Genomic DNA, 24,240 nt, shown 5'->3' with positions numbered 1-24,240 from the left:
ATGAACCTACTCTGCAATTATCTTACTTATCTGTTTACTGCTTCTAGTCCCTGACCCTGATTAAATTTTAAATTCCTTGAGGGCAGATACCCTGGCTGCCTCGCCACCTTGATATCCAAAATGCCTGGACCTTAATGTGGCCACTATCCAACTGATGGATAAATGAATGAATAGATTATTTTAAATAGTAAATGAATCCAATATTTAGTCAGCACCTGTTCCAATCAGGTGCAATTCTTGCATGCTTCGTAACTGTTATTCATTCAAATGCTTTCATGGGGGGAAAAAACACTTGATGACACAGATGTATGAAATGTCACACACTGTAGATGAAACGGGGTGTTTTTAGGATTTGCCAGTGAGTTGTGAAGACAATAAAAAGTGAAATGAATTATAAAGCTCAGTCATTCTGCCTAAGTTCATAGCAAAGGATGTTAATCAGAACCATCCGGGTGTTTTTCCAAAATGCAGACTCCCAGGTGGGGTCACACCCTGGTATTTTCCATCAGGAGCTCTCAGGGTGGGAGGGTTCAGAAATGTGTTGTTTTATAAAACTCCATGGTGATGCTGAGGTACCACCGCAGGTGAAAATCTGATTTAACCCAAACCTACATTTGACAGATGAGAAAGCCAAGGTCTGGAGGAGAGAAAACTATTTCCCTAGAACAGTGGTTCTCAACCTTCTGGCCTTTTAAATACAGTTCCTCATGTTGTGACCCAACCATAAAATTATTTTCGTGGCTACTTCATAACTGTAATGTTGCTACTGTTATGAATCGTAATGTAAATACCTGATATGCAGGATGGTCTTAGGCGACCCCTGTGAAAGGGTCGTTCGACCGCCAAAGGGGTCGCGACCCACAGGTTGAGAACTGCTGCCCTAGAATCAGTTAGTGGCAGAAATGGGGCCAATTTGATGATGATTTTAATTTAATAAATGTGTCAGGCCCACATTTATTAAATTAGGATCTTTACATGCCTTGTTTCTGCGAATCCTCCCAACAACCAGGTGTCTACGTTTCACAGAGGAAGAAAATGAGTTTAAAGAGGTGAAGTGACCTTCGAACCTCAGTCTCTGAACCCCAAAGTCCACACTCTTTGCCACCCTACCACTTCTTCCTCCAGGGGTGGGCCTCTCCCCATTACAGCACACCCAGCCCTCCCTCCAGGCTGCCCCAGGGAGCAATCAAGACCCAGACATGAGGAGCTTGAGCAAAATCTGGAGATGGAGTCACTATTTGGCTAATAAACTTACTTCTTTTTCAGGGCCCCTTCCAAGGCCCTGGAAGCACCTCTAGCAATGTGTTCATCTGGTCCTGTTTCTTTTTTTATTTTACTAGAGGCCCGGTGCACAAAATTCATGCACGGGTAGGGTCCCTAGGCCTGGCTGATGATCAGAGCTGATCGGGGCCTTCCGGCTGCCAGCCGGGGCCTTCCTTCGTTCCATGCCACTCCCTGATGGTCAGTGCACGTCATAGCAAGCAATCGAACTTCCGGTCTCCTAGTCAAACTCCCGAGGGGATACTTTGCATATTAACCTTTTATATATATATAGATACTTCAAAAAAGATATTTTCATATCCTTTGTCTTAAAGAGGACTCCTCCAAATCGTCTAAACTGTAGGTCTGTAAAACTTGATCTGCCCTGCCACCATTGCCAAGCAGCAAAGCCAGAACCAGAGTCAACCAACATTTCTTTATAAGAATCTCTCTGTCCCTCCAAATGAGCCACTGCTCCTTCTTGTCCATACACTGCCCATTTGGGTTAGGGAATGGACACACACCAGGCAATTTTCATCTCATAGCTTCTGCCTCAGGTTATGAGTGCCCAGCTGGGCTCTGGGGCTGGTGTGGTGGTGAACCTGAGGCTCCATGGAGGGAAACTCGGTCCCAGCATCTTGGTCTCTTCTACGCCTGTGATAAGGAGCTTCACAACCCCCTGGCTTGTAGCACTGTTCACACTCTCACATGGACAATGAAGTGGGTAAGAGAGGTGCCCATCATGATCCTGTCTGCCAAGCAACCCCTTGGGGCAGAGACAGAAAGCTGTCCATCAGAAATTTGTGGTTTCCCTTCCACAGTATAGTGTCAGTGCTGGGAAGTGGCTGCCAGCCAGGGATAACATTTCCTAGCCTCCCTTGCAGCTATAGTCAATGGAAAGTGAGTGATGGGTATCACTTCAGGCCTAGCCCATAAACACCTCCCACGGGATACTCCTCCATGGTTGTTCTCCCTTCCAGCTCTCAACGGTAACGTCAATGCTGACAATGGCTGAACTTTGGCCCACTTGAGTCCCACAGTGACTAAGAAGATGTCTACCACACTAACCTGTGTCCCACTCAGAACTTTATGTAAGAAAGGTATACAACGTCTATTGTGTTTGGGCCATTGTACTTTTGGGGGAAGTTATTCATTAATAGAGTAATTAATATTCCTCACTTTTCTTTTCCTGTAAATTGATACTAAACCATGTGCCTACTGGGGAAATGCCAGGTTCTCCTGTGATCCTAATCCACTGGCCACGGCTGAAGGGTCAGGGTTGGGTACCTGAATGAAGCAGAGCCAACAAATCTCTTTAAAGGATTTCTGAACCCGTGACCCAGAGAGGCCACATAAGGGAACTGCCACCAGGAGAATCAGAGATAAAGGCGCTCTTGCTTTGGAATAGTTCGAAGTCACACCTGTATCCTTGTCCCTCCTGTAATTACTTTCCTCCCTTCCTTGGTTCTCTGGGCCACTCAGCTGTCCTTTGCCCCAGTTAGTCAGACGTGGGTTTCTGCCATTTGAAATCTGTGAGAGACGTGGTTAATATACACACCAGATTGAAGATAAGGTTGGGGACATGGCACTGGCACATGTGTGCAATAATGACTGAGTGACGATCTGCAGGCTGCTCCTCCAGCTCTCAAATCCTCCTCCACTGCCTTCACATCCCCAGTCTCCAGAACATATAAATCTTTCCCCCGCAAAGCCCACCCCTGGACTCTGCTCATCCTCTGGGCAATGCCTCTCAGAGTCCGTGGCCTCCAATAAACTCCAGCCATCAGAATCATTCAAAGAGAACACAATGATAAGGTAAACTTTACCTTTTCACTATCCAAAGAAGGCTCAGGGCCAGGTAGGCAATTGTGCTTAACAAATAAGCCAGAGGCAAATCATAGGTGAAATTCTGAAATTTCACCCCGTCAATGGTGTAATGTCCATAAAAGAGGCAGGTCTCTTCCAAGAAACCCTAAAACAAAGACACATGCATGAGGTCAGGCTAGTAAGTTCACTGCAAGAAACCAGTCTCTATCTCAAGAACTCACATTCCAGTGTCATTTCTCATCCCTGAATTCCCAGATTCTGAAACCATCCCAGGGATATCAGGGCTGCTTAATGTTTGGGGAATAGAGCATGGATAAAACCTGAGCATTAAAAATACACAGGTCTGGGATCCAAATATGAAATTAAAAAAAACAACAACAATTCCATGTGCAGTAATAGCAAAAAAACAAAAAACTTAAGAATAGATTTAACACTGGAAATGTATATTCTTAAAGCTATAAAACATTGTTTAAAAATTAAAGAAGATCTAAATTAATGGAAAAACATCCCATGTTTATGGATCAGGAAATCCATGGTAATACGCCCCAATTGATCTATAAATTCAACACATCCCTATCAGAATCCCAGATGGCTTCTTTGTAGAAAATTACAAACTAATCCTAAAGTTCATATAGAATTGAAAGGGATCCAGAATAGCCAAAACAATATTGAAGAAAAAAAAAAGAACAAAGTTGGAGGACTCACACATTCCAATTTCAAAATTTGTTGCAAAAACAACAGTAATCAAGACAGTGAGGTAGTAACATAAGAATAGAATATAAATCAATGAAAAAGAATTGAATTCAAAATTAAGCTTATACATTTATGGTACATTGGTTTTTGATATGGGAAAAGAACAGTCTTGTCAAGAAATGATGCTGAGACAACTGAATAAACACATGCAAGGAAATATATATAAATCATATAAAAAAGCTAACTTAAAATGGATAAAAGACCTAAATGGAAGAGTCAAAACTATAAAACTCTTACAAGAAAAAAATAGAGGGCTAGCCCAGCCAGTGTGGCTCCACGGTTGAGCGTTGAACTATGAAACCAGGAAGTCATGGTTCAATTCCTGGTCAGGACACATGCCCGGGTTGCGGGCTCAGTCCCAAGTAGAGTGTGTGCAGGAGGCAGCCGATCAATGATTCTCTCATCATGGATGTTTCTATCTCTCTCTCCCTCTCCCTTCCTCTCTTAAATCAATAAAAAATATTTAAAAAAATAGAGGGCTAAATCTTCATGACCTTGGATTTGGCAATGGATTCTTAGCTATGACACCAAAAGAAAGAAGAGCAATAATGAAAAAAATAAATTGGACTTTTATCAGAATTTAAACTTTTGTGTTTCAAAGGACACTATCAAGAAAGTGAAAAGACAATTCAGAGAATAGGAAAAAATACTTGTAAACTACATATCTGATAAGGTACTTGTATCTAGAATATATAAAGAACTCTTATAACTCAACAATAAAAACATATGTAATCCAATAAAACATGGAGAGAGGTCCTGCCTAGGTGGCTCAATTGGTTGGAGCATCATCCCATTCACCAAAAGGTTCGGTTTTGGTCCCAGGTCAAGGTACATATAAGAATCAACCAACAAAAATATAAATAAGTGGAACAACAAATTGATGTTTCTCTCTCTCCCTTCCTTTCTCTCTCTGAAAGTTTAATAAAAAAATAAATAAACACAAAGTCATTACACTTCACACAAACCAGGGTGGCTATATAAAAAGTCAGGTAATAGCAAGTGTTGACAAGGGTTGGACATCAGAACACTCATAAAGTGCTGGTGAGAATATAAAATGGTGCAGCCACTTTGGAAAAGTCTGGCATTTCCTCAAAAAGTTAAAGATAGGGTTACCATTTGACCCAGTGATTCCACTCTTAAGTATATTCTCCCAAAGAAGTGAAAACATATCTCCACACAAAAACTCACACATGAATGTTCATCGCAGCATTATTCATAATAGCCAAAAGGTGGAAACAACCCAAATGTCCATCATGAATGAATAAACAAAATATGATATTTCCATACAATGGAATCTTATTTGGCCATAACAAGGGATGAAAAACTGATAGCTGCTACAACATAGATGAACCTTAAAAACATGTCATGTGAAAGAAACCAGAGACAAAAGACCACATATGATTCCATTCATATGAAATGTCCAAAATAAGTATTTCATAGAGACATAAATCATTAATAAAATAGATTAACGATGGCTTAGGTCTAATAACAGGGAGTGGGAAGTGATAGCCAAAGGGTATGAAACTTCTTTTTTAGGTGATGAAATATTCTAAAATTTATTGTAGCAATGACTGCCTAACTCAGTGAATACACTAACAACCACTGAATTGAACACTTTCAATGGGTGAACTGTATGATAGGTAAATTACACCTCAATAAAGATATGAACAAAAAAACAGTAATAATAAAGTGACCTCTGAAACTATAGCACAGAACAGTCCCTGACTTCTTATGGAAAGAATAACTGACCAGCTCAACTTCCTCGTTGGGTGGCAAGGAGATTCCAGGGGAGTGAGAAGAGGACATACACAAAAGCAGCAGTACAGGTAACACAGAGGTGTTCACCACGGCACTGTTTATAAAGAAGGAAAAAGGAGGCAACCTGGATGTCCAGTGGCAGGGGCCTGGCTAGACTGTGGAAAATCCATACTCTGAATAGTAAGCAAGACCTTGTTAGTGCCCGAGAAAAGGCAAGAAGGCTATGAACTACGGTGTTCAAGGTTTGGTGACCTACAGGAGGGGTCCTGTCACGCTTTACTCTATAAAGTCTGTTCTTTATGACAACCATGTATTCTTATAGTAAGTAAAATTTTTAACAGAAAAAAAAAATGTAGAAACAGAAGACTCCATCTTCTTTTTTTTAAAATATATTTTTTATTGATTAAGATATTACATATGTGTCCTTGTCCCCACGTTACCCTCTACCCCCCCACCCCCCCGCTCATGCCCTCACCCCCCCATTGTCCATGTCCATTGATTAGGCCTATATGCTTGCATATAAGTCCTTTGGTTGATCTTTCCCCGTTACCCCCACCCTCCCCTACCTTCCCTCCAAGGCCCGACAGTCCAATCAATGCCTCTCTGTCTCTGGATCAGTCCTTGTTCATCAGTTTATGTTGTTCATTATATTCCACAAATGAGTGAGATCCTGTGGTATTTTATCCGCTCTCCAGTTCCATCCATGCTGTGGCAAATGGTAAGAGTTCCTTTTTCTTCTTCCTCTTCTTAAAGAATACCTTTCAGCATTTCATATAATGCTGGTTTGGTGGTGATGAACTCCTTTAGCTTTTTCTTATCCGTGAAGCTCTTTATCTGACCTTCTATTCTGAATGATAGCTTTGCTGGATAAAGTAATCTTGGTTGCAGGTTCTTGCTATTCATCACTTTGAATATTTCTTGCCACTCTCTTCTGGCCTGCATGGTTTCTGTTGAGAAATCAGCTGACAGTCGTATGGGTACTCCCTTGTAGGTAACTGACTGTCTTTCTCTTGCTGCTTTTAAGATTCTCTCTTTATCTTTTGCTCTTGGCATTTTAATTATGATGTGTCTTGGTGTGGTCCTCTTTGGATTCCTTTTGTTTGGGGTTCTCTGCGCTTCCTGGACTTGTAAGTCCATTTCTTTCACCAGGTAGGGGAAGTTTTCTGTCATTATTTCTTCAAAAAGGTTTTCAATATCTTGCCCTCTCTCTCCTTCTGGTACCCCTATAATTCTGATGTTGGTACGCTTGAAGTTGTCCCAGAGGTTCCTTACACTATCTTCATATTTTTGGAATCTCTTTTCTTTTTTCTTTTTCGGTTGGGTATTTTTTGTTTCTTTGTATTTCAAATCTTTGACTTGATTCTTGGGATCCTCTTGTCTGCTGTTGGATCTCTGTAAATTATTCTTTATTTCAGTCAGTGTATGCTTAATTTCTAGTTGGTCCTTTTTCATGTCCTCCATGGTCTCACTATACTTATTGAGGGATTCATTAAATTTATCGGCGGTTTCCATAAAATTCTTGAAAAACCTTATAAACGTGGCCTTGAACTCTATATCCAGTCGTTTGCTTTCCTCCATTTCTGCCATTTGTGACCTGTTTCTTTGTCTCCGCATTTTGGCTGCTTCCCTGTGTTGATAGAGTGGCCCTGCGCGCCAGGTGTCCTGTAGGGCCCAGTGGCTCAGCCTCCCCAGTTACCTGGGGTGGACACTCTTGGTGCACTCTTGGTGCCTTGGTTGTTGTAGGATCACTGGGAGGAATTGAACTCCAGGCCAATTGGCTGTGAGAATCAGCTGTGTCTAAAGTGGGAGAACTTCTGTGTTGAAGACACCCTTCTGGGGCAAGACTTGCTTCAGTGGGGCTTTGGTGCTCACTGAGTCTGCTCCCTGAGTGTGTCCCTTATGGATCTGAGGAGTTGCAATCTGGATGGTCCCCCTCTGACCACTGGGTACAGTGGCTCCTGGATCTAAGGAGGTGCTAATTCAGCCTCTGCCTGAGGCCACACAGCAGGAGCCACGAAGAGGCTCAGCTGTGAAGCAATGCAAGCCGCTGCGGGGCCTTGGGCCTTCTCTTGGAAGTTCCGGGTCTGCCTGACTCGGCTGCAGTTAGGTACATTCACATGCAAAAGCCTCTGCCGCAGCCTGGGTGGGGCGGGGTCTCAGGGAATCAAAGGGCGGATCAAGGAGCTATGGCTGATTCTCCGCCCGGAGTTGCGGGTCTCAGTGACCTGCTAATTGCTGCAAGCACCTCTGAGGGAAAGCCGCCTTCAAGTTCACCCGCTGCCGGACAGACCAGCTTCTCCCCGTATGAGTCCTGGGTCCCCAGAGACTTCCCGGAACCGGAGTTCAGAGCAGTCGGGAGCTTGTGATTCAAAAAGACAGCCGCGTCCTCAGGCGCCACCCCGTTCCGCGCGCGCGCGAGCCGCCATACCTCTGCACTTCACCTCCGCAGCGCCTCTGGCTCTCAGCGTGCTTTTCTTTCCTTCTAGTTGTAGAATTTACACTCAGCCAACCTTCCTGTTGTTCTAGATGATGTCTGCTCTGTCCTTTGCGGTAATTTTCAATTGTTGTGGGAGGCAAAAATTTCCCGGTGTTTACCTATGCCGCCATCTTAGTTTCTCCTCCATCTTCTTAATAACTCTCCTAAGGCAGGGCACACAGGCCGGAAAAACTTGCCCAACGGCATGAAACCTGTTTATATTTCCCTGGGGTTGATATCAGGGTTATCATTAATCCTCCCCCCAAACTATGTAACATTACGGGGTAAAGGTTCCTGGGCCAGGAAAATAATTTGTCTGATTTTATAATGAGCTTGGCTTAACTGTTTTCAACAAAGACAAACCACTCTTGGATCTCTCTAGCTCTAGGGGCAATTTAAACTTAAATTTTTTTTTTTAAATATATATTTTATTGATTTTTTACAGAGAGGAAGGGAGAGAGATAGAGAGTTAGAAACATCGATGAGAGAGAAACATCGATCAGCTGCCTCCTGCACATCTCCCACTGGGGATGTGCCCGCAACCCAGGTACATGCCCTTGACCGGAATCGAACCTGGGACCTTTCAGTCCGCAGGCCGACGCTCTATCCACTGAGCCAAACCGGTTTCGGCTAAACTTAAATTTTTAATAAAATTAAAATTCAGTCTCTTGGTCACACTAGCCACATCTCAAGTGCTCAAGAGTTACTGGCTATCAGAGTTTACAGCACAGTTCCAGAACATTCTTATCACTGTAGAATATGCTTTTGGACATGCCTGTTCTTTGCTATGCATACTTTATTGAACACTGGTAATCAGGTGCATCTAAGTTTCCTATAGAATATTTCCTAAAAGGCCCTGGCCAAGTGGCTCAGTTGGTTGGAGCGACATCCGTACACCAAAAAAGGGGTTGCAGGTTTAAATCCAGGTCAGGGTGCATACAGGAGACAAGCAATTGATAGTTCTTACTCACATTCTCTCTCTCTCTCTCTCTCCTCTCAAAACCAATAAAATCATATCTTCAAGCAAGGATTTAAAAACCAATTTCCTATAAGGAAGAAGATTATGATGTGTGGAAATCTACAGATTTCTCTTTTGGGATGTAATCTAAAGAAATGGGGTTAACAGCAGTTCTGGGATTTGATCCTACTTTGCTTTCACTAGCTGGGTGAACTTGGGTGAATCACTGAACTTCTTTTCTCCTTGCACAGCGGACATTTCAACACCCACCTGATAATTCCTCTCAGCTATTTTGAGAAATACATCAGAGACGTAAAAAGCACTTTTTCAGAATTAAACACAATGGACAAATTCAATACTTTCTATTTATCTATTCCAAAAAGTGGAAGTTCAATGCAGTATTTTAATACCAATACCTTCCAGAAATGTATTTTCATAAATATCGAACAAAGTGGTTCTTAATGAGGGGCAATTTGTCCCCCAGGAAATATTTAGCAGTGTCTGGAGACATTTTTGGTTGTCACAACTTGTGGAACTGCTACTGGCATCCAGTGGGTGGGGACCAGGGATGCTGCTAACACCCTAGAGTGCACAGGACAGGCCCCAGAGGCAAAGAATTATCGGGCCTGAGATGTCAACAGTGCTGAGTTGAGAAACCCTGATCTAGAGGGCAGATGGCCACTTTACATAGCTCACACCCACACACAAAAAATGAAAGCTCACAAAATACCATATTTTAGAGGAATGTTAAAAAGCCCTTTTGAAACTACTATAAGAAGGATGAGATTAATTCCGCTTTAGAGAAGGGTGTGTTAACCTGGGATTAGTAGACTTTTAAGGGATTTCAGGAAATGTGTATGTAGGCACACACGTCTGGGCATGTGTGTGCACTTGTGCAACACGCACGTCTGTGTGCGTAATGTCTGCAGAGAAGAGCCACAGCTTTCATCCAGGTGATCTAGAACACCCAAATCTTATAGGTTTTCAATGTCAGAGAAATTAAGTAATTCTGCCCGGGTTTATTTTCACTGACTATTCTGTGGAGGAACTCAGCATTTTGTTGCCGTTCAATCTGAAGGTGGCAGAGGCTAGGAAAAGGACAATGGCTGACAGTGACAAAGCATAGTTCCTGCATATTCTAGGAGGGGGTGGGTGAACATCATCCTTGTAGATGAGATCACTGCAAATCCTGTTCCTTTTATTGGTACTTGTGCCAACACTGACGACATTCAGGAAACTGATGTTTAAATTAACCTATTTTCAGGATCTTAAGGGCTGAAATACAGAATTATGTTAAATACTTACAGTGCCGGAGAGCAAGTCTATGATATAACTGTAAAAATAGATGAGTCCAGAACTACTTATTGGATATACTGTGCATTGAATATCTGTAAAAACAAAACAAAACAAGGTCAGTGGAAATAGCTTTACAGTCTCTATAACTTGTCTATCACCCTTTGTAGAGATATGCACATGCGGATATATATACACATTTAGATGTCATTATATATTGGTATATTTGTGTAGGGATGTGTGTGTGACTTTCTATTTGCAAACCAAACCCCAATGCACCAGGTACAACAGCATATCCCCTTTCATTTTTCTAAACATTTTGGGATGTATGTTTTTTTCTGTACATTTTGCATGTAGGTCCACTTATAATAATGTTTTCTGCTTGTATTGGTATTTTGTGTTTTGGGGTTCATATTTATACATGTTTTAGAATTTGTGAATGATAAAATAGTTATTCCATTTTAACCACATCCAATTCTAACAGATCTCTGTGTATATGGGAATAAACATGCAGTTTTATTTGAAAAATATATATATTTACATATGTTTAATTAACCAAGAAATATTTGAATAATAATTTTAATGACACTACCTTATCCTTGAATTAATTCATTCCTCTGTATCAGTCAGCTATTATTGTGTAACAAATAATCTCAAAGTTTCAGTGACTTCACATACCAACCATTTATTTTCTCATTCATGGATCTGCAGTTGGGGTTAATTCAGCTGATTTAGGCTAAGCCAGGATGGACTCTAGGCTTCCACTTGGGCTCAGGACTGCTCCCCATGACTCCATTCTGGGGCCCAGGATGAAGAGTAAATGGCTCTCCTCATGGTCTGTCTCATAAGGCAAGCCACACAAAGCCATTTCAAGCTATCATTCCAATAGACAAAACAAGCCACATGGCCAAGTATAATATCAATGGAACACAAAGTATTCTCTGTCCACAGTGAGAGGTCCTGCAAAGTCACAATTACAGGGGAGTGACAAATTGGGGGAAATAAACCAATTTATCACCCCTTTTCTGGGTCTTAGTTTCCCCTGTGTTAAAATAAGAGAGTTGAAGCAGTCTCTTCAAAGTCAAATTCAGCGCTGTCATCTTATAATTCTAACATGCATATGTTCATTTATTCATTCAACAAACATTTCTTAATCACTTGGATGTTGGAGATAAAATGATGAGTAAGCAGCAGTTCCTGCCCTTGAAAAGCTCCCCATTAAGGAGAAAGAAAGACAAGCAGCAGTTACGTTTACAGAAGGTACTCAAGTGGTTGCATGAATACGGTATTATATGCAGACGAAGGAGACAGTCATTCTATTTGGAGGGGAGTCAGGAAGATGGAATGAGATGCCTGCCATTCTGCTCCTCACTCACTGTCCTCCAGCCTAGAGGTCAGCAAACGATGGCCCATGGGCCACACCTGGCCAGCTGCCTTCTTTTTGTTAATACGGAGTTATGGGACCACAGCCACGCCCATTCATGGATCTGTCTGTGGCCACATTGGTGCCACAGTGGCAGTGTTGAATAGTGGCAACTGAGACTGTATGACCTGCAAAGCCCAGAATATTGACTACCTGGCCTTTTATGGGAAAAGCCATGCCAGGCGTCTCATTTCTCTAATACGCCAAGTTACTGGACCTTCGCAGATGCTGCTCCTCTGCATGAAGGTGCTTCCCTGAGCTCCTCCACAGCTGCCCTCTCCTCACCCTCCTGGACTCGGCTTAAACGTCCCTGCCTTCACAGAGGGCTCTGGGGCCCCTCAGCCTCCAGTGTCCTGGTGTCCAACTTCTCAGGACTTTATCCCTTTCCTCTCCCATGGCCCAATTCACACCTTCTATACTTCGTGTGGTACTCCTTAAAGCCCACCTTCTGCTGGAATGTATGAACCCTGTGGATGCAGGTGTGATGTTCCCTGTTGTAGCCTCAGTGCCAGGCTCAGGGCCCAGCACACAGTAGGTGCTCAGTAAACACTTGTTGAAGGGAATGAAGAAGGGAAGGAAGGTGCTGAGCATTGTACTATCTTATTTAATACTCACTTTTAAATTACGAGTATTGCTTAATTATTTAAGCATTTTTATTTTCTTTTAAGTAATATAGAATTTATATTATTGCTTTCAATTATTTCTAATTTAAATAAGTATTTATTATTTTTAATGAGCAAAGTATTAAATAGTGAGGTGTTATTTGAATAATGAAAGTAATCACCTCATTATTTAAATTATCACCAGCATTTGTATGGATAAGGAAACTGAGGCTCAGAAGTCTAATCAGCTAGCAGAGCAAGGCCTTGAAATGGAGCCCAGGGTTCTCACAAAGCAGCAGTCATATTTATCTGTAAAATGGACTTCTGTGAAAATGAGAGTATAGTGTCGGCATACAGCAGGCACTCAATATGGGTGCCACAGCCCTGAACTAAGTCTGGGTTTCCACATTATCCTCCTTTTATTTTGAAGTGTAATGGAATTGAGACAGAAACAAACATGAGGAGGAGGAAAGTTGAGGGCCACAGAAGTGATTCTAGAGGAGGGTTCTTCTAGGGAAAGGAGTTCTATGATCTGAGAAGCATGAGGCTCCAATTCCAGCCCCAGCACAAAACCTGGTCACAGAACCTAATCAGATGTCTGCAGAATGACTGAAACTCGCCCCATTTCAATAAACAAAGTGCCCAGAGATCTGACCTACGTTAAGAATTCAAAAAAACACCCCACACAGGTCCAGCACTTGCCAGTGGCACATGATTGGCGTTTAATAAATGGTAGCCCCGAGCATCGCCATTGTCAGAGACGAAAGCCTTAATTGTTTGCTAAATATTCCACTTTCCGACCCTGCGGTTCTCCTCCCACGTGCCTTGATGAACTCAGGAGTGGCTGAGCGACTTGCTTTGGCTAATGAGATGTGGCAGAAATGACATGTGTCATCGTCAGGCAGACTTTATGTGCTTTAGGAGTCAGCACATCTGTCATGGCTCCAGCATGAAGACAACACGGAAAAAAGCCACCACCAAACAGTGGTGGACATGTACTGTGAGCAAGAAAGAAACCTTTGTGGATATCAGGTGCGGAGAGTCACAGGGTCATTTGTTTCTGTGGCATAACCTGGCCCACTTGACTACGGTAACCGAGATTAAGAATATAAAGATTTCTAAAGAAGCAGGCATTGTAACCAGACAACACTCTAGGGAAAACCAGGCCGTGGACTCACCCGTGTCTTTGGCTGGGATGAGCACGAAGCTGCTGTTGGTGATCTTGTATTCGGTGAGCAATATTGGGAGCAAAACCAACATAAAGATGATCAGAAATATCACCAAATTCAGCAACACCAGAAATCGCAAGAAGGAGAAATAGGACTGAATCCCAGTGCCAAATTTCCCTGGAAAAAAAGAAATCATTGAGCAGGAGTACTGACCCACTGCCCACTGTAGATTTGATCAGCCACGCTGGGCTGAAGATGGAGGAATCCTGGGGGAGGGGATGGAGAAAGAAACATTTTATTTTTTCTACTGTTGGAGTTAAGGTTCTACTTCTAATGGTTTAAACTTTGACTTGTAAATGTACAATCTTTTTTTTTTTTTAATATATTTTATTGATTTCTTACAGAGAGGAAGGGAGAGGGATAGAGAGAAGTATCAATGAGAGAGAAACATCGATCAGCTGCCTCCTGCACACCCCCTACTGGGGATGTGCCCGCAACCAAGGTACATGCCCTTGACCAGAATCGAACCTGGGACCTTTCAGTCCGCAGGCTGACGCTCTATCCACTGAGCCAAACCAGTCAGGGCTGTACGGGAGGACTCAATAGTTATCTTTTCTCACATAAAAATCTAGTTCATTTCTGCACCATTTATTGAAAGACTAAACTTTCCCCCAATGAATTGCAGTAGTGCTTCAGTAATTGTCCGTAATGTATGAAGCCATTTCTGAATTCTCTATTGTATTCTATTGGTCTATTTCTCTATCCTTGCACCAATACCAGGTTAATTATTTTAGATAAGTATAATGATACTTGACATAGTGCTGTAAGTCTCAGCTTTATTCTTCCTCAGGTCTGCTTGATCCTTTGTATTCCTATATAAATTTTAGAATCAGTGTGTTAATTTTCACATGAATACATATACACACATATACACAAAATCTGCTGAGATTCTGATTAGGATTACATGGAATATGCATGGGTCAATTTGAAGACAAGTGACTTGTTTATAATATTGAATCTCTGATCCATGAACATGAGATATTTAGGTTCTTTAATTTTAATGTTGTACATTTTTATGTGCAGAATAATTCACATCTTTCTTTACATATATCTATATTCCTAGGTATTCAATGATTTTTTTATGCTACTGTAAATTGGATCATTTTTAAATATTCATTTTCCAAGTGTTTGTTGCTGGTATATAGAAATACAATTGGTTTTATATAGAGATCATGTATGTAGCAACTTTACTCGATGAGGTCATGAGGGTGAGGCCCTCATGATGGGATTAGTGCCCATATAAGAAGAGGCGCCAGTTCGAGTCTTCTCTTTCTCCCGCTCCTTAACCCTCTCTCCTGGAGTGTGCACAAAAAGAGGTCATATGAGGAGGTGACCTGATCTTGAACTTGCAGTCTCAGAACTATAAAAAAAAATGAATGTCTGTAGTCCAAGCTCCCTAATCTATGTTACTTTGTCATGACAGCCCGAGCTGCCTAATGCAATCCTGCACCCCACTGTTACTATTATGGGAAAGAAGGGATTATAAGTATCCTCAGGGTCATGGATATCTGTGGCTGTATGGAGAAGCCTAATGAACTTCATCTCAGAATAATGTTTTAAATGCACAAAATACAAACAAAACCAAATTTGTGATGGAATAACACATGGGCATCTCCATTGGCACATTAAATAATAAGATCTAGTGGTAGATCTGAAAACTGCTATAATTTCACAGTAGGGATGAGCATAAATGGTTTCTCAAGATAACTACAACTGGAAGGAATAGGAAACTATCTGTGATTTTCCTGATGACAAAGACACAGGTTCTGCTAATCCTAACGGTGGTGTTGCTCACATTCATCATGGAAGGAAATGCCAGATTTCAGCTAAAAGTCCATGAAAACGAAGCTGAATTCCCCCCCAGGCACTATTGTGGAGGAGCCGGTGCAGAGAGTGGGGTGTGGTACCTCCTATGCTGCGAATGTCGTCCCGCCACAGCTCCAGGTGGGTCGTCATCTCACGAGCTTTCTCTAGGAACCTCTTCCAAGACTTGCTGCTATACCGTTTCCACTGGTCCCACTCAGATAAATACTTCATTTGGGTCTCCTGAATGTCCCTGCGTTAAAAAACAAGCGTGACAATGACTATGACACCACTGACAAGCCTTAGCATCATATAAAAACCCCAGCAGAGAGGATGTGGAAACCCTGGAGCCCTCAGACATTGCTGGTGGGAATGTAAAATGGTGTGGCCACTAGGGAGAGCAGAGTGGCCATTCCTTGAAAAGTTAAACCTAGAATTAACATTTGACCCAGTAATTCTACTCCTAGGTAGATATCCCAAAAGGACGGAAAGCAGGGTCTCAAACCAAAACTTGTACCCGAATGTTCATAGCAGCACTATTCACAATAGTCAAAAGGCGGAAACAAACCAAATGTCTATCAACAGATGAATATATAAACAAAATGAGCTATATATCTACACAATGGAATATCATTTAGCCATAAAAAAGAAGGAAGTACTGATGCATGCTACAACATGGATGAATCTCAAACACATTATATTCTGGGCTGGCCTTGTGATCTGTGCAGACCACAGAGTGCAGCAGAAGTGATGCTGTGCCAGCTCTAAGCACCGGCTCCCAGAAGACTTGCAGGGTTCTGCTCTTCTCTTGGATACCAGCTGCTGCCATACAAACCTGCTGCAGGATGAGACCATTCCAGACCAGCCTACAGCCAGCGGAGCCTGAGCCTCGATGAGCAGAGCCGCCTCTCTGACCACAGCTGGCCACAGGTACATAGTGAGCCCAAATGGAACTAGAAGAATTGCCCAGCGCCAACTTGTAGACTTGAGAAACTGTTATTTTAAGCTACAAAGTTGTGGGGTGACTTACTACACAGCACAGCTAACTGGTGCACACATACTCCATACTCTCTCCCTTTACATTGGCTAGATGCAGATAATAGTTCCGCTTTGGGAGGGCTGCAGAGCCACAAGATGGAAAGAACCTGGTCCCTAAATGACTGCAAAGTCCTCCATTGACCTGACCCAGGACTTTTATGTGAGCAAGAAATACATTTCTAAAAGGCTGACCTTTGACATGTTTGGGTATCTTTGTCACAGCAGCTTCGCTTACCCTAAGTAATAGTTTTGATTATGTGAGCTCTTGAGGAAATAAATGCATGCCATGCACAAAACGCACATCTGCCCCAAAACCTACATCAGATGCCTTCCAGCCGGCTACCGAACGAACCTTAGTCTCCGCTTCTCAGAGATGTTCAGTGCATACTTTCGAATGGATTGGCTATTGAGGTTTTCAGCGATTCCTTCCTCCAGTTGGGAGCTGTAAGAGTCTGTCGGCTTCAGCAAAGTGCCACTTTGCTTGTCTCGGGAGGGGATGTTGGTCCTCCTGCGTGCAATGGACCGGTAGCTTGGCAATTCTTGGAGGAAATTCACAGGTGGAGAAGAAAAGAAACTGGAGTCCAAAGAGAGGCTCTCTGGGTAGGAAAGAAGAAAAGCATCATTCACTTCCAGTGAGCCAACAAACAAAAGTTGTGTAGGAGACTTGGACCTCAGAGACCGTAACGAAACCTTGCAGACAGCCACTAGCCTGGGCCACCGACCAAAGCGTTTGTATCTTAATTCGTTTATTTACCAGGATGGTGCTCAGGACAATGAAATCATCTGCAAACAGGTTCCCTTTCCACAGATGTGTTTGTAAATATGCTTTAGGTTACATGACATCTGAATGCTAGAGTTTGGCTGTGACCACTAACTAAATGGGTGACCTTGGGCAGTTATCTAAATCTCTGTTGTTCATTGGTCAAATGGGGCTAGTAACATTTGCTTCAATTATACTCACACAGTGTAGGGTAGAATGATGTATGGAATAAAACATGAAAAGGATAAAGTGCCTTGCAGAGTAATAACAATAATGTTTACAGAACAATTCCTATGAACTAGGCACTGTGTTAGCTTCACACACACTCATGGGATCGGGACTGGCCCTATGAACTGCTTGGACCAAGAGTATGCAGTGGAGACGATGCGGTGCCAGTTCTAAGCTTGCAAACTTCTGCTGCTCTCTGGACCCCAGCTACTGCCAAGTGAACCAGCTGAGCTAACCTGCTAGACTGCAGTGGTTCTCAACCTTCTGGCCCTTTAAATACAGTTCCTCATGTTGTGACCCAACCATAAAATTATTTTTGTTACTACTTCATAACTGTCATGTTGCTACTGTTATGAATCGTAATGTAAATATCTGAGATGCAGGATGGTCTTAGGCGACCCCTGTGAAAGGGTCGTTCGACCGCCAAAGGGGTCGCGACCTACAGGTTGAGAACCGCTGTGCTAGAGGATGAGACGATGTGGATCACGGATGATCACCCTGCTGAGACAACCCAGACCGGCCTACAGCCAGCCGATGCCCAGCAGACCACAGACACTCCAAGTACTGGGGATGGGTTTATTATTATCCCCATGTTACAGGTGAGAAAAGAAAGTCATTGACGGGTTCCCCAGCCCCTTGCCCATGCAAAGTCCTGCATGATCGGACTCCTGCCTGCCTCTCCAGCTCCTCAGGCTCTTTGCCCTCCAACCACACATTTTTAAAGGTCATTCTAATACCAAAATGTGTTTCCTCCTCCTCAGAGTCTTTGCATATGCTGTTCCCTCTGCCTAGAAAGAACCTGCCCACCTCTTTAACCTCTTAGCTCCTACTCAAGTGTCAGTTCCTCAGGACACTGTCCACTTCACTGCACTATCACAGGTGCCCTGTTACACATCTTCCCACACTGGGGACCTATTTATTTGGGTGACTGTGTGAGTATGTCTGTCTCCCCCAGTGGACCCAGGACCTAGCACCACCCTTGGCTCAGAGGAGGAGTTCATAAATACCTATTGGGTAGATGGATGAGGGATGGTATTCCTAGATCGCCTGTGTTTAGAGAGCCTGTGAGTAGGGGTGCTGGAAACAGAACCAGGTCTGCCTGGCTCAAAAATCTATGTTTGCTCAACTACATCAGGCCATGGCTGGAGGTCAAGCTTTGCTGTGCCTTGTGCAGTGGTCTAAGAAGGGAAATTTTCCTGTTAAAGGTGAGAGACACCACCTTCAAGATGGGTTTTACGCCTGATCCGATTTTAATTGTGGGAAGACCACTGTGAGTGGAGAAGGCAAGACACAGGGAGAGAAAAATAGGAGGCAGCCATAATTAACTAAGTAATTAACCCTACAGGCAGCAAAGCTTCTACTAGTATGGCTCAATGTTAGATGCTAAATTGCTTGGGTTTGAATCCTGGCTCTGTCAATTATAGCTGTGTGTCTTTGGGAAAGTTACTTAACCTCTCTGAGCTTCAAACTTTAATACACATTCATTCAACTTTAATACACACTCAGTCAACAAATATATCTACCATGTGTCAAATCTGGAGCTAGAGCTACCACAGAGAACAAAGCCCCATTCATGTGACACTTATATTCTGAGGTGGGGGCAGGGGAAATCAGACAATAAATAGGCAATACATATTAAGCCAGGAGGTGATACATGGGGGAAAACCAGAGTGGGTTAGGGGCAGAGGTGCACTGTTTTTATAAGATGGGGTCAGGTATGGTCTTTCTATTAAGGTGGCATTTCAGCTGAGGCTGAATGGAGGGAGGGTGTGAACTAGGTGGGTATTTGGAGAAGAGCATCCCAGAAGAGGAGAACAGCAAGTGCAAAGGCCCTGGGGCAGGGATGTGCATGGTATGTTTGAAGAAGAGCAGAGAGGCCTGTTTGGCTGGAGAAAAGTAAGTAAATGAAAAAGTACATGAACAGAACTAAAGTTTCATTGGTGGCCCCGAGGAGCCACACCAGCCCTTCACTGCCCCCACCTCTTGAATCTGGGCTGGATCTGTGACTTAACCAAAGGATGCAATAGAAGTGATCCTCTACCAGTTGCAGACCCAAGCCTTAAAGGAGTCTGAAGCTTCCACTTCTGCACTCGGGTGAGCCTGGCGCTGCTGTGCAAGCGTCAGGCTAAGCTGCTGGGACAACCACATGGGAAGGAGGAGGCTCCAGACTCAGAGGAGGAAACCCAGGTGCCAGGCTGAGGACCCCCGCAGGCTATGACAACCGGTCCCCAGTCCCCCGCGTCCTCCTCGCCAGGCACCGCCATGGGTATGAAGAGGCCACCTGGACTCGGCCCCAGCAGACTTGACACGCAGCAGAGCAGTCATACTCTGCTGATTTCCTGGTGCATAACATCGGCAGGAACAATGAAATGGCTTTAGTCATCATGTTTGGAGCAGTTTATTAGCAACAACAGGTAACTGGGACAGGGAGATGGGAAAAGCGGGGGTCAGAGAGGTGGTGGGGCCAAACCAAGTCACGCTGCGATCCTTGGATGCGACAGACGGGAAGCCACTGAGGGCTCTGGGTAGAAGCATGTCATAATCTGACTAATTTTAAAGGATCACTTTGGGCCCCAGCCAGTTTTGCTCAGTGGCTAGAGCATTGGCCTGCGGACTGAAGGATCCCGGGTTCAATTCTGATCAAGGGCACATGCCCGGGTTGTGGGCTCCATCCTCAGTAGGCGTGCAGGAGGCAGCCAGTCAATGCTTCTCTCTCATCATTAATGTTTCTATCTCTCTCTCCCTCTCCCTTCCTCTCTAAAGTCAACAACAACAATAATAATAATAATAATAATAATAATAATAAAAGGATCGCTTTGGAGGCTGCAAAGCTAAAGAGAGGGCCCACTACCGGGGCCCACTTATAAGCATTAAAGGTTAAAGGTGATCTTATAGATAGAAGCGCCCAGTCCAGTGCCCAGCATGCAGTAGACTCCATAAATGTCCATGTAGATAACAGGACAAGGGACCGAGGGAGGGCGAGGGTGGTGGAAGGGGTACAGCCAAGGTCTCGCTCTGAGTGGGAGTCTGACGGGCCAGAGCTGTAATCTTCGCCTCTCTGATGGGCCTGTGAGACACAAGGGAGCAGCTGTCCCACTGCAGATGACACACAGCCACGTGTCTGGAGCCCGGCCAGTCACCAAGTGCAAGCCTGCCAGTCTCCCTCAACCTCCCACTTCCCTGCCCAGCACACCCTGGGATCTGTCACACTTCCAGTTAGTAAGGGTGGCCTCCTAAAGCCAATCAGGAGCGTGGCAGGTGGGTCGTAGAGGCGAGAGGGTCCAAGTCCAGGCTGGAGGCTACTCCTCCCTCTGGACAGCAACAAAGAGCTGTTATGAACCACAAACAAAGGCCTTTGAATATGGAGCAGCACGGACCGGCTGACTATTCAGCAGCTGTGGGGTCAGGGTCTGAGCACTGGAGCTGGAGCCGGAGCTGGCTTGTCAGCCAGTAGCCAGGCCAACCCAGCCAAGAAAATGAGCGTCTCTGAATCATGTTTCTCATCTCCGGAACTGGGGGTGTGACCCCATGGACCTCATCGACGTGATCGTGAGGACAGAGTTACAGCCTAGGATACACTGAGCACTTACTGTAATAGGCTATTCGCGGTACTTAATACGTGTCTCCACACTTAATACTCTGAACTACCCTTTGAGTAGAATGATCCCATTTTGCAGATGAAGAAACTGAGGCTCAGAGAGGTCACGTGGCCTTTCCCATTCACACAGCTGTTAATATTGGAACTAGGCCCCAATCACAGGTTTGTCAGATGCCAAAGCTGGGGTCTTCACCATGAAATGATTCAATGGGCCATGGATTTGAAAGTTTTTCTTAATCACTACAAAGCCACACCGATTAATGACTTGATTGTTCTTGCAAACGTTCCACAGGAAAGATACATCTTATTTACATTTCATCATGACCGTTCCTGGTGGAAAACGATTATTTTCAAAATGGCCATCATTGAAGAGGAATGATTTTTTCCTTTTCAGACATTCCTGGGAAGTTCTCGATCTTCAAATAACATTAAAAAAATCACAACCATACCTTTGAACACAGGCATCGTTATTTTTATAACTATGTTCCGCCTCCTCTCGCTCTCACATTGGACCACACTTTTCAAAGCCTGACAGCACCTGCTTTCTCACGCCAACCTGCAGAGGCGGGCAGCGCAGGGCCCTGGCTTTGCAGCAGGGAGGCTGGGGGCCCGGAGAGCTGGCAGCCCGCCCAAGGCTCTGATGCCCAGCAGACTCCTGGCTCCACTGCTTCTTGCAGAGACAGGCACGTCACCTCTCGGAGCCTCGGTTTTCTCGTCCCCGGAAATAAGAAGAATGTCTCATTACAGTTACTGCCCGATGTTCTCCTGAGTTGGTCCGGCTGAAAGTGTCATCCGTGTGGCCACTTAAGTCCTGGGGTCAGTGTGTGGGCTGTTTGTTGACCATTTGCACAGGGGTGGAGGGAGGGACATATTTCAGATGTTGAGGTGCCTCCATCTAGGAATATATAGACTGTTTGCCAACAAAGCCAGATTTCAGCAATTAGATCAGTGGTTCTCAACCTTCTGGCCCTTTAAATACAGTTCCTCATGGTGTGACCCAACCATAAAATTATTTTCGTTGCTACTTCATAACTGTAATGTTGCTACTGTTATGAATCGTAATGTAAATATCTGATATGCAGGATGGTCTTAGGCGACCCCTGTGAAAGGGTCATTCGACCGCCAAAGGGGTCGCGACCCACAGGTTGAGAACCGCTGAATTAGATGATCAGTGAGGTGGGCGGGTGAGTGGGTAATTGTAGGAGGGTTGCGGACAGGGGCGGGCATAAGTACTTTTTGTGGTGTCTTGTATTCTTCCAGGTTAAGGACCAAGTTAGTCTCTCTGAGGCTTAGAGCACAGTCTTGCTCAAAGAAGGGCCTCCATCGCATCGGAAGAATGAATAAATGAACGAATGGACATATGCAGGCACATCTGGAGAGCATCTTTAGGTCCCAACTCTTCTTCACAGCTCTTTCCACAAGACGCCAAATCCCCCCAACGGGCATGAACACTCCCAGGATGTGGGCATAGGCCGACTGTGAGCTGAATGGTACTAACATCGCCACCAGCCTCCCTCAGATGCTTGCCAAGAACTGAGCCCAACCATATTTGGTGCTGGGTTCACTTCAGGGATTTTCTTCCCACTCGCAGAATCATGGAAACTCCGGATAAGATGGGACCTTCTGGGTCACCCAGTCCTGGCCTCTCGCCAGCTGCCGTGGGAATTAGTTTGGTGGCATGGAGCCCCTCTGGGCAGGGACTCTGAGCTGGGCGCTGCGACTCTGAGAGGATGAAGGTTTGCAGACTGGCTTCCTGCCTCCCTAAGCGCCAGCCCATCGCACACATCCCTACCATTACTCCATCCCCCGCCCGAATTGTTTCCTTGTGTTGTGTCTGGTCTTCTCCCTCCCCCATTATTCTGTAATCTCTAAGAGGCCAGGGACCCCATCTCTCTCCTTCACCACTAAATGAATAAATCATGAATGAATGAATTGGTACTGGGGATACAGGCAACATTGGATCATCCACAGACAGACCAAAGTAGAGGCACCAAAACGTGAGAAAAATATTTAAGGAACTTAAGCTTTTAACATTATTCTTTTCTATATGGATGATATTTTTCATAATTTAAAAAAAATTAAAGTTGGGGGGAAAAGCTGGCAAAAAATATTGAGATGTTGACCATATATTACATTTTTCCTATTTTAGGTGCTTTCCACAAACCAACCCAATTAGGAACATGCTTTGCTGTTACTGCTCAGAGATAATCAAATGGCACAAGCTCACCCAGATTTGGTATTACTACCAAAGGAATGTGGACATCAATTTCAGGACTTTATGGACTTCTTTATACTTATATTCTATGGTTTGACATTGGTTTTATTTTGAATGCTAACCAGAGGTGGGCTCCCTGATTAATTTGTGCTCACAGCCACCAACGGGTCTTAACCAGGGGCTCACAGACCAGGGAATCTAGTTAAAGCTGCTGACATCTCCACCAAGTGCTCAAAAACCTCCGAGGCCAGAGACTCATCACTGCTCTACCCCTGGAAAGGCCACCCACTCATCCACCTGTTCATTCACTCACATACTCGAAAGCATTTGCTGTGCAACTGCTATGTGCCATGCACTGTCCTAGGACTGGAACACAGCCCTGAATATGACTCACAAATTCCCCGGCCTTTGTGGGACTTATATTCTAGCTAGAGGAGGCAGACAGTAAACAAACGAGAACAAAATATTTCAGGTAATATGTGGAGAAAAATAAGGCAAGGGTGGGTTTGAGCAAAGCTTAAAGGGAGAGAAAGAACCGCATAACTAGGTGGAAGCGCAGGTGCAAAGGCCCTGGGGCAGGACCATGCCCAGCCAGTTTGAGGAACAGGACTGGAGAAGAGTTAGCACAGAGAAAGGTATTAAGGTAGGAGTCAAGGCCACCAGGGCCTATGGGCCAAGGTGAGACTATGGCAGAGGAATGACATGATCTAACTCAGACTTAACAGGATCTCTCAGCCAGCCCTGCGGCTATTTCTGTCCTTGGGCTGATCAGTTTGGCATGGCTATGCACCATGCCAGGGCATCATGTGTCAGGCTGTACTGTCCCTCTGCAATGGTAGAAATGTTCTATATCTGCACTAATATGGTGAGTATTAGCCATGTGTGGCTACTGAGCAATAAAAACGTGGCTGGTGAGACTGAGGAAACTGCTATGTGAATTTCTAATTTGATCAGACTTCATTAAATTTACTTCCTCATAGCCACACATGTATTGAACAATGTAGAGGGGCCTCATTCAC

The 24,240-nt window shown here is 44.2% G+C and overlaps 1 protein-coding gene across 9 annotated transcripts in view; it reads right to left on the bottom strand.

Annotated features, from left to right (window-relative positions):
• TMC7 (transmembrane channel like 7) overlaps nucleotides 1-24,240 on the bottom strand; it is a 53,865-nt gene that overhangs the window by 19,954 nt on the left and 9,671 nt on the right. For 5 of the 9 annotated variants that reach the window (XR_004967616.1, XR_004967617.1, XR_004967618.1 and 2 more), the window contains exons 2-6: nucleotides 16,773-17,016; nucleotides 15,487-15,635; nucleotides 13,529-13,696; nucleotides 10,338-10,420; nucleotides 3,087-3,232 (exon numbers count right to left, since the gene is read on the bottom strand). Coding sequence is in view for 5 of the 9 variants with exons in the window: in XM_036309839.1 (XP_036165732.1) it covers nucleotides 3,087-3,232; nucleotides 10,338-10,420; nucleotides 13,529-13,696; nucleotides 15,487-15,635; nucleotides 16,773-17,016 (790 nt within the window). In the remaining 4 variants the exon portion in view is untranslated. Of the gene's footprint in view, nucleotides 1-3,086; nucleotides 3,233-10,337; nucleotides 10,421-11,003; nucleotides 12,374-13,528; nucleotides 13,786-15,486; nucleotides 15,636-16,772; nucleotides 17,017-24,240 lie in introns of those variants that run through there. The other 4 variants (XM_036309841.1, XM_036309842.1, XM_036309843.1 and 1 more) reach the window with 4 other exon arrangements.

Source organism: Myotis myotis, unplaced genomic scaffold (assembly GCF_014108235.1).
Source record: "Myotis myotis isolate mMyoMyo1 unplaced genomic scaffold, mMyoMyo1.p scaffold_m19_p_5, whole genome shotgun sequence".
NCBI classification, from domain to species: domain Eukaryota; kingdom Metazoa; phylum Chordata; class Mammalia; order Chiroptera; family Vespertilionidae; genus Myotis; species Myotis myotis.
This window is presented reverse-complemented; position numbering and strand designations above follow the sequence as displayed.